This window comes from Silene latifolia, chromosome 1 (genome assembly GCF_048544455.1).
Source record: "Silene latifolia isolate original U9 population chromosome 1, ASM4854445v1, whole genome shotgun sequence".
In the NCBI taxonomy this organism is placed as follows: Eukaryota; Viridiplantae; Streptophyta; class Magnoliopsida; order Caryophyllales; family Caryophyllaceae; genus Silene; species Silene latifolia.
The window spans coordinates 18,235,107-18,246,063 of NC_133526.1; the positions used below are offsets into that span (position 1 = coordinate 18,235,107).

The 10,957-nt window shown below is 37.7% G+C and overlaps 1 protein-coding gene and 1 long non-coding RNA gene across 2 annotated transcripts; one reads left to right on the forward strand and one right to left on the reverse strand.

Annotated features, from left to right (window-relative positions):
• The first annotated feature begins 1,168 nt into the window (after positions 1–1,168).
• LOC141653741 (uncharacterized) lies at positions 1,169–2,439 on the forward strand. Its single transcript, XR_012547511.1, has 2 exons — positions 1,169–1,239; positions 1,792–2,439. It is a non-coding gene; the product is annotated as an uncharacterized LOC141653741 (long non-coding RNA).
• Positions 2,440–3,469: 1,030 nt separating this feature from the next.
• On the reverse strand, positions 3,470–10,204 carry LOC141600442 (COP9 signalosome complex subunit 2). The gene is made up of 12 exons (XM_074420680.1): positions 10,041–10,204; positions 9,827–9,919; positions 8,683–8,761; positions 7,797–8,037; positions 7,639–7,713; positions 7,413–7,547; positions 6,510–6,697; positions 4,578–4,646; positions 4,398–4,488; positions 4,165–4,299; positions 3,896–4,008; positions 3,470–3,803 (listed from the first exon to the last, which is right to left on the reverse strand). The coding sequence occupies exons 1-12, from the start codon at positions 10,048–10,050 to the stop codon at positions 3,713–3,715; spliced, it is 1,320 nt and encodes a 439-aa protein (XP_074276781.1). The 5' UTR covers positions 10,051–10,204; the 3' UTR covers positions 3,470–3,712.
• Between the last annotated feature and the right edge of the window lie 753 nt (positions 10,205–10,957).

The window sequence follows — 10,957 nt, forward strand, 5'->3', positions numbered from 1 at the left end:
GTGTGCATATTTATGTGTCTTGCATCATCATTTTTATGTATGAGTCGATTGGGATAACAAGTTGGTCTTTGAGGAAGTTTTATCTATGAAATATTGGGAGGGAGTTCATCATGAGTCATATAATTGGTATTGTGTTGCATTTTCCATGTATGGTCATTGTTGTGTTGTGTTGGAGATCATTGGTGGTGTTACTTGGTTATTGAGGAGACGTAAGACGGTTGGGAGACCGTCTTACGCTTAAGTCGCCTCTTGGAGCTTCCCACTCTAAGAGGGATGTGCACGTTAATGGCTTGAGTTACGGAAGGACTCGTGTGGTTGAGACACGACGTCTGGTAGGGGATCCGGTTAGCTTCCGGACCCGGTACGTCTGGGCGTGTCCCGGTACTTGTTTCTGATTATCGGTATGTCTGGGCGTGTCCCGGTATCAGTGTGGTTATCGGTATGTCTGGGCGTGTCCCGGTACCAGTGTGGTTGTCGGTATGTTTGAGCGTTTCCCGATACCGTGGTGGTGGTTGTTGATAGTGGTTTATTCATATTAGTAGTCATGTTGCATATTCACACACTTGAGTCGTGTCGCACTTTATTTGTTTATTGAAACCGACGTTTGTGTGTCTGTGTAATTATCACCTATGATGTCCTTTGGTCATATGGGGAACAAGTTAAGTACAGGTTATTTGGATAGTATGTGGGAGACGAGACGAGCTTGATAAGTCACGAGACGAGTGTAGTTAGTTAGATGAGTATAGTAGCCATGAGTTGTATTTATTTATTAGTTAATGGTTTGTAATCACTAAACTTGTCATTTATAATAAGTGTTTCTTTATTGTATCTCCGATTCACCGCCTCGGGAAACCGAGAAGGTAACATCTCCCAATTACCTTGGCCGGGTAAGAAGAGGTGTTACAGTTAAGTTATAGTAGACTAGCTATAACCTTAAAAAAGGGGAGAAGAGGGGACTGGCTGTTTAGGAGTATGGAAGGGGCAAGGTGTATTGGGTCTGGACGCTATCTAAGCTTACTTAATTCCAATTTATTTATTTATTTATTATTTATTATATCATGGATTCTTTCACCACTCACAAACTATATAAATACTTCCCTTCATCCAACTAAGAACGCTTTATTCACAAATTCAAAGAGTCCTAAAATATTAGAGAGAGAGAGAGAGAGAGAGAGAGAGAGAGAGAGAGAGAGAGAGAGAGAGCTTTCAATTCTTCATCCTTGCCTTAGATCTAATACCGTAAGTAAACTAATCTCGCTTTTAATTAATGAATTTACGTTTGATAATTGACCCGTGACACCGTTGATCACCCCACGATTGCCCTTGACCACCAATGACCACCGTTGTCCGCCGTGGTGGTTGTTTGACGGCTGAGACCTAGGTGGTCGTAAGGTAGGTCGTGTGTAGGGGTGATTTTCGGGGGTTAACTTTGGTAGTTTTCTATGTTAATTTGAGTAATATGCATAGATTGTGATTATATGTAAATTATGTCTTGAGTAGGTGAGGGATTTGTGGAGGAACAATTCTAAGTGGTTAATTGCTTGTTTAATTGAGGTTTTGCTAAAAAGTAGGTTTAACTAATCTATCTTAACAAGTATTGATTAATTGTTGTTGTTGAACATGTTGAGACAGATTTATAAGAAGTATTGTTGTTGTTGTATTATCTAGGTGATGGTTACTTCATGAATGTATCATTATTGTCAAATATTGTTGTTGAATTATAATTGTGATAACCTTGTTATTGGAGGAGGAGTTTGGTTGTTGTTGACAATTGTTGTGATGTTTTGGTAGGTCAGGCACGGGGATGTGAAAGAGTTGCGGATCTGCAGACTTGGCATGACTTGGTATGCAAGGAACGACGGTGTTCGGGTGGTCCGTGGTCCTGCAGACCCATGCACAATGTGTAGTAGTGTATGTGTTGCGTGAGCCACGACGTGAGTGGCGTGGATAGTGGTGTGGTGAATGCTTGTTGTTTTTATCATGCTCTCTATTGCAGGTGTTGATCAATAATTGCTAAGCATTGTTTAGTTATTCCTACTCGATCTTTTTGGTCGACGTGTTTGTGTCTTGTGTAAAAATTGTCACCCAACTTTTACTAATTGTTACCTGTTATGATCCATTTGATGACACTTCCGATCGAATGGGGAGCAGATGAAATAACAGGTTTGGATTAGTTGTTGTGCTGGATGCTTGGTGGGGATTTGGGGCGTGAGAGTGGCGGCAATATTGGAGTCTAGCTATCACATCTACATAGTTCACCCGATGTTACTTTAAAGACCTTGAGTTATTATTCATTTGTAATATAATTTTTAAGTTATTTAATACAGTTGAATTGTAATAAAGGCCACCTGAGGTATTAATTATGTTATTTACTTAAAATACCTTTGTATTATTATATTTGTTATTCACTATCTCGGGCAACCAAGATAGTAACAGTTCTATTTATTTGGGAATGTCTTGCTAAAAACTCCTGGATAAATGGGGGTGTTACAAAGTGGTATCAGTGTGAACGATCCTAGGACATGAAACTAATGAATCTAATGAAACTAGTATGTGACTAATAAAATGAACCTCGGGTAGAAACTATTAAGAGCCTCCTTAACTCCGTTAGAAAGACGTCTTTAATTCGGCTTATAGCCCTTTTAGTTTTGAACCGGTCACCGCGATGACCATTTTTAAAGCAGTCTAGACCTCTCTTGCTGCAAGTTATTGACCCAGTTTTTCGAATCTTCTTGCAGCATGCCTAGGTTGTTTTAACTATGGGCTCTAATACCCTTTTATGTTTTGTTATTGTTATTGGGTGTGGGTGTTGACGTGGGCGTGATGATCCAATAAATAAGTGGATCAGATTTAAATCTCGTAAAATCCAATCCAGGCCAATCACTAATCATTTTGAAGCTTGTCGGGAATTACTCGTGCACGGTGCACGTTGATTTTTCATTGCTTGCATGTTTAAGATTCAAACAAACATTAGTGACGCCAATCGAATCATTCATAATATGATTTGTAAAAGCCACTACTTTCTCGTTTTTTGTTTCTATTGAAGAAAACTTGCATACAGTGTGAGATTTGCAAGTCCGAGTTATCCTGCAAAGAGAGCTGGATCATCTGTATATCAGGTATCTCGCAAGTTTATTGTGGATGTTAGCAACAGGCTGGCCGTTGGTCTTCTTCAGAGGTGTTTGCAAGATGTTTTCAAGGTTACTCAGGAACATCAACAGGCTGGCCGTTGGTCTTCTTCAGAATTCCCCGTCTCATCAAGTTTTCTGGGCAAGTAGTTCGAGACTTGCTGGAATTTTATGAAATTGTGTGTAATCTTGCTTGACAGGAATATAAACTGTTCTGTGTTTCAGAGAAATCTCACAATGCAGTCGTAGTTAGGAAAACAGAATTCTCACCCAATTTGCCGATGACCTTGACATTTGGGAACTTTACACAAACAAAACTAGCAAAACCAAGCAACCTGTACTTGCACCGAACCAAACCGATACCACTTCCAAATTGCGCCAAAAATTACCTACGCATAGTAATCCGCAGATGAAACATACCATGGGAATATCAGTGTGTGTGATAACGTTGGTGCTCAAATTCATATGTAACTCGACTGAAAGAAGCCAAACAAAAAGTACACCTAGACTCCGGCAACCTTTGTATGAGAACGAGATCCACCAGAAACTAAATAGCAAGCATACAAAGTCCTAAATCTCAATTCTCAACCAACCCGATTGTTAACCGTTTGATATAATGACTTGAGTTGTGTGCTCCATTTGTCAATAGCTGTATACTTCTTCATTCCCTTCGACCTGTGATATATTATTAAAGCAGTCAGGTATGCAAGAATCATATAACAGTGTGGTTCATCTCCAAAAGCACCAATAATAGTAGAAATATTTACCGGTCGCTACGTTCCAGTAACCTGTTGACTTGGTCAATGTATCCTTGTACTCGGTTGTCCAATATTAGCGACACCAATAACTGCTCAACATCTTGCTCTGGCACATTAAGCTCCTGTACGCCATCCAAATTTGATCACAACACCATTGATAATACCACGGAACGAATATGAACTTAAAAATACTCCATACACAAGCAAAAGAATGAAGCAATTGGGTACAACACAGCCACTGTGAATAAAAAAAATGGTATCAGGAACGCTTATTTTACCTTGGATATAAAAGGTATTCTGATTCTCGTGTAAGGTTTAATCAACTTGAGCAACACTTGAGTTCTGATGTTTTTCAAGAGGTCTTCAATGTAATTTCGAATGAAGGGATCATCCATAATTGTTCTTCTGTTACTCTGAATCATCAAAATCGGTGCTTCGTAAGAGAACTAAAACAGCAAGGTAATATATATAGAACCGAAGTGCTAAGAAAGGGATGGCTAATCACCCAGACCTTCAGAATCTTCTCAAACTCGAGAATTTCATTTCGTTGATAAGCAGCTATCAAATTTGTCATTGCCAAAATTTCAGGATCATTCTTATATCTGTAATAAAGCTTCAAGTCAGCAAACACAAATCATAGAGCTCACAAATCACAATGCCACACACCGAGGGAAAAGACAAAACAACATACGGCTTTGCCTCCTGTCCATCAAAAGGATTGACCTCGGATTCCATCAACATGTTAGCAAGAACCAAATATCTGAGATAAAGAAAAGAATGACAATGTTAGGCAAGAAAGTGGCATATCATCACTAGAAGCCAAAGACAACATCAATGGTTCAATGTACACAAATTTGTTATTTGACTTCAAAATTTAAGAATATTGCTAGGTAATTCTATTTTTAAAAACTGTGTTTGAATTTTTTATTTGGTGATGACCAGGAGTATCCCCTACCGACACCTGGGGCAATCTACTTCGAGGTACTGAAGACAACTTAATGGATAGACCCCTCCCAAGTTTGGCGATTCGCAAGAGTCAAGGAACTCACACCAACCAACTTTGGTAGATTGAAACCCAAAAAAAATTTAAAAATTAGTGGTTGGTTGGTTGCCTCGACAGATTTCATGAAATGGGAATTGTAGCAACTGTGACTAAGGAGATTGTTTGGCTGCCAAAAAATGTAGTAATTGAAACTTCATATGAATTCTGAATTCCCACATAATGGAAGAATTGGCTTACCTACCCCGTCTAGGTAACTGACAATTCATGTGGAACTCAATTTCCCACATAAGTAACTAAACAATTTCTAGAAATTCACATGAATTAGGGAATAACTTCCTAGGAAATTTTAATTCCTCTATGAACCAAACAACCACTTAGTCCCGAAAATATTTAGGGATGGCTAACATGAATGGACCTATAGTTTTTATTTTATTTTTTTTATTTATCCAGATATGGACCTATCAGTGTAAGGTAAAAAAAATGAAGAGAGGGGAAGAAAGAAGAAAGAGTTGTTAAAATTTGAAGCAAAATACGAAAAAAGATTGTAAGGACATGAATCTATATTCATGCACATATTACACAATATGTCCACTAGTAGTCATTATAACCACAATAATAATGCTAGACGTGCTAGTTCTCCATGAAAGTTCAGCAGCTGATTCTCTGATGTACTTCTGATTTTCACCCTAAGGCTTCCTATCTCGAGAATCAAGAACCAATAGTTTATGTTGAGGTATCGTACTCACACCACCACCTTCACTCATCTATCTCACTAAGTAAAAGTTTCTTTTCTCAAACCAGTGATTCTTTAAACCAAGTCATTTGTCAGATACAAGTTCCCAAGATATCATTTCATTATATTTCTTCCCAAAACCGCAACCTCCATGAATGCTCTCGGAGATAACACGACTAGAGCCCACGTTTATGTTGGAAAACACCAGCAAAAGGCATCCGTTAGATCACCTCTACTGAATCTCCCAAAATTCATGTCTACTGCATCTAGCCGTACTTAATGGTGCATAGGCCCTTATAAGAGCTACAATCACGTCCCCTATTACAAGTGTAATATTGTATCTAGTCGCTTTTAGCCAGACCATCCAGTTTGAATTCTTTAAAACACCGCTTCTGTTTCATTTTCTAAACGATAGCCTATCCTTGAAGATCATAGTTTGGCATGATGCTAAAAACGATAAAAAAACATTAAAGAAGTACAACAAGAAAATGCAAGAGCATGATAAAGGCATCGTCTATGCTACTCTAGTTCGTCGGACTCTCCCTGATTCAAATTTGGTGACACAAGGTCCGCCTTGTCCTATAATGAGGATACGATTATGACGGCACATCGACAAGACGAAAAAATATGGAAACAAAAAAAGTGAAATGGAGAAATGATAGACATAAGGCATATAATCGTTAAAAACCATACTATATACTTCATACACCTATCCCTTCATTTACTTTTGTAATGTATGACAGTCATTGTGTCTCCGCTATGAGAATGTCGGATTGGCAAGCAACAAGCAAGAAATTAATTCCCTATCCATGCAATAACACAGGTATGGCCACAAATCTGAAATGTGAAGTAATAAAAAGAACGTTAAGGGTGACTTTGTTACATACTTCAGGCACTGGATCCTCCTTTGGTTCCCAGCTTCATCATAGTTCTTAAAGGCCTCGAAAAAATCAGTGGCTGCTTCTGCCCACTGACGTTCTGCCATGTGCATTTTCCCACCACATTCATGAATTATTCCCATTATCCTCGGATGTGGTATAGCTGACTTTACGGTGAGAGCCTTCTGGTACAATTGCTGCAATTTAATACACAATATTCAGGAGATAGTGTGAGAAGCTCATGAATTTGACGACTAAAGTTACAGTAGAAAGGCCATAGTTGATTACTGAAGTGAAGTGCTAGAGCAAGTTCTGAAATAAATAAAGAGAGAGTACGAATGGAAAAGGCCAGAATACTTGAGAGTTCATCATGGGTACACCATATACAACACACAGAAGAGCACATATTCACAGATGTAAAGATCATACTGTATCGTTTTACTCACATTTCAGAAAATAAATCATATTAGTCGACAACACACTAATGCGTTTACAGTCTGAAATAACTAAACCAAAAGTTAGCAGAAGTTAAGGTATAGAGAGTAATCAAATTGTGAAGTTCTTCAGACAGGAAGCAATAATCAAGATGCACGATCTAGACAATATCGTCCACAATCCTAGAAGCGAAAGTTATGCCTTAGTTTATTTTATCATAATACTCTTCATGATACAGATATGATTACTTCACATAGCACTGATTGCTTAACAATACAAGCACACATCTCCTTATTTCCTTTTCTACTCCACCGAGCCTTTTTACCCAAAACATTCCGACTATACTATGACACGCGAAAGACAACGACGACCTTCCATACCCTTTAGTCACTACAGAAGCTAGCTACAAGTCTACCACGCCTACAAGTACATGCAAAGAAAGAGTCAAAAGACAAAAGTAAGTCAAAGATGGTCCACCTTGAGTTTCTTATTGTTCTTGGTCTCAGTATACATTTGGATTTCTATTGCATAAACTTCCAACAGCTGGGTTCCTTTTTTCTGATCATCAGTGCCATCTTCCTTTTGACATGATTTGTGGAGTTCCTTCAGGATCTTTTAAAGATTTAAACAAAAAGAAAAGGTTAAAAGCAAAGCCTACATATTTGTACTGACCAAATAGAACAGGAAAAAAAAATCACAATACCTTGTTCATTCGCCCATACTCTCCCATGTCGAACCAAATGTTGCAAAGCTTTAGATTAGTTTTAAACCATAGTCTCTGACAATCAATAAAACAAGACAGTGAGCAGGAAATATTCACAATACACCAATAGCCTAGAACAAGTATCTTGTACTCCTAACCTCATTCTTGGCCTCTTCAAGAGCTTTCAAGGTCGTCTGGTAGAACTCTTGCAGGAGATCAAAATTGTGGCTTGCTGACCCAGAAACAAAATCCATAATGCTGTTGATACACTTCTCACTATAATTTCTAGTCACTGCAGATTTTATGTAAGTTAACATCTCTCTGTACGCTTCCAGCATCTCTTTATACTTTCCTAACTTGTAATACAGCTTCACAGTTTGCTTTAATGCTTTAAATCCCCTAAAATATGAGTGTCATTAGGTAAAATATTACAAAATTATATATGAAACACTAGCAGTATGAATATATGTCACAGAAAACTATTTATCCTTCGGTAACATATCTGATGCGGTGTAAGCAACCAATCAGGTTCCAGTATTTTAGGTAGTCTATCGTTTTTATAACATCCCACATTCCCACCTTTTTTACAGAGTATATTATTATTACGTGAGAGGGTAACAAAAGTGATGTGGCATTACGGTAGCATAAAAAAATTCTTCTATGTTTGATCAAAAACCCATAACCCTCTATAACAAGCTAGAAGCATGGAAGGCTGGAATAAATATTAACTTTTAGATAGTATCGTAGGTAACAGTCAAAAGTCAAACAAGTGATAAACCAAGTTAACTTTTAGGTTCTATTCATTCATGCACAACACTATTACCCACTACTTCGTTCAAAATGCCAGCTGTGATATCACCCATAGAATAAATAACATCCATTCAACACCCACTTCTAGATAGGATCATAACACTATTACTTTTCCTTGACACGTCTAACTTAAATCAATAGAGGCTTTGAGCCTATATCTACTTCCTATACAAGTAGTTCCATAACATATTTAACACGCAATTCTTGAATAAAAAATGATCTTTTATAGCTCACCAATCAGCCTTCTCTGGTTCCATGCTAACTACCTCTGCAAAGCCAGCAAGTGCACCTTCGGGATCAGATTCAACCAATCCTGAAACAAGTGAAATAAGCCAGGTATCAGCCTTGAAAATTACAATCCAAAAACGCACTTATCAAACTCCAAGATGTACGAGGAGCCCAAGTTAACACAATATTGAAGATTTTTTAAACTAGAGAAAAGAGGACATGTGTGAAAGCACGTGCTACTATAACCAAAAGAAGCAAAAAAGAAACTACCAGGGTAAATGGATATCCATAAAATACCCATACTACACATCCTCTGCCACAAAAGTGAAAACACACAAATAATGAACAATCTATAGAAACCAAGGGCGAGTTTACTTGTACTGTCAATTTTTACAATATTAACTCGAACAGTAATCCCGCATTGACAAGTGTCGACAAAAAAAAAAAGAATTAGATCTTAGGGGGAATTAGAAGAGTATTCGTATTTCAAAACTCAAACAAAGGAAATAGATTGTATGTTACGAGTAACAATCAAAACCAGCATTGCATTGATGTAACTGAGCAACTAGGAAGGCACACGCAGTACCTCCGCCCAACAAACAAAGTAGGCCTCTCGAATACGAGGTATCAATCTAACGAATAAAAGTACAAAACATTCCTGCTTATCCTGCCAACACTGAAGATTCCGCACCACCAATGGAAGAGCAAGAAGTTTAAAGTGTCTACCTCGAGATTTAAGGAGAAAATTAGTAATGCACTAGAGTAACTAGCTAAAAAATCAAAATTTTCAAAGCTAGTGGGGAAGGCGGCATCTACTGCAAGTATCTGTTCACCGCTTAATATCGAAACATACTTTCCTCAAACAACATAAACAGGCACCCAATAGCAAAACCAGCTACAATTGGTGACACGAGTCGCGTAACACTACAATTAGGCAATACAATATTATGGCGTAGTAACTTCTGTCAACATAAATACCAATTCTTTTGGAATTACAGTATTGATTCTCAAATTATAACAAATAATTAAAACGATACTTGAAACGCATCGATGAATGTTTACAGCACAACAGCATCAAATTATAGCAAATAATTAAAACCCTAAAACACATTCAAGTAATTAAGAACCAAATAAAATCAAAAGAAGCAACCTTTGGAATTATAGTATTGATTCTCAATATCAACATCTTGTTCATCAGCGTCTTCGTCGGAGTACTCAAACCCGTAATCTTCCATATCTGCATCTGCAGCATAGACATTGTATAAACGATATAATCATCAAAAAATCATGATAATTGCTAAAAAAAATATAATTAAATTGAATTATAAATAAAATTAAATCATCAAAAGTATGTAGAAACACACCGGAACCCATTGTAGTTAAGAGTTAAGATTTTAGGGTATCGGAATTTTTTTTAACAAAGTTGGAATTCGAGGTAAAGATTAGGGATTTATGTTCCGAGAAGTGTTTGTCAAGAATAATGCAAGTACAATTCTTGACTCTTTTTTCCGTTTCTTAATTAAATACCGAGCATCCGTAGACGGTAGACCATATATATCAGACAAAACTGCCCCGACTGCATGACCCGACTCGACCTGCATCCAAATTGACCCAATCAGAATGTTTGTTATCCGTTTATAGTTATAGACGGGCCAAATATTCACCCACTCCAAGGATAAGACAGCAACAAGTTGTATGGTGAGGCCCAAAAATGTCACAACTTTAAACATATTTGACCTGTCTTTCACTTTAGACGGATATATCCGTCTATGTTAAACACAATTAGGATAAAACTCTGTGTCTTCATTTTATTCTTTGGAACCAATTTATAGTACATGTTGAAACCGAACAAAGGAATGCCAATCACTTGGCTTTCCACAAACACAGCCATATGCAAATAATGCTATTAAATGATAAAGCTTATTATTAAGGCTAATAATGCTAATCTATTACTCCCCTCAAGTGGGAGCATATAGATTAACGATGCCCAACTTGCGGACTAATAACTGAAACTGAGAAACTCCAAGGGCTTTAGTAAGCACATCAGCAAGTTGAACCGTAGTAGGAGCATAAGAAGGAGCAATAAGGCCATCTTTAATAGCATCCCGAACAAAATGACAGCCGATCTCTTTATGCTTGGTACGCTCATGAAAGACCGGGTTATGTGCAATGTGCAAGGCTGACTTATTGTCGCCGAAAATTTTCACGGGAGCCGAATGTGTCACGCCCAAATCTCTTAAGAGGCATGTAAGCCACTTAATTTCGCTAGTAATGGCACGAA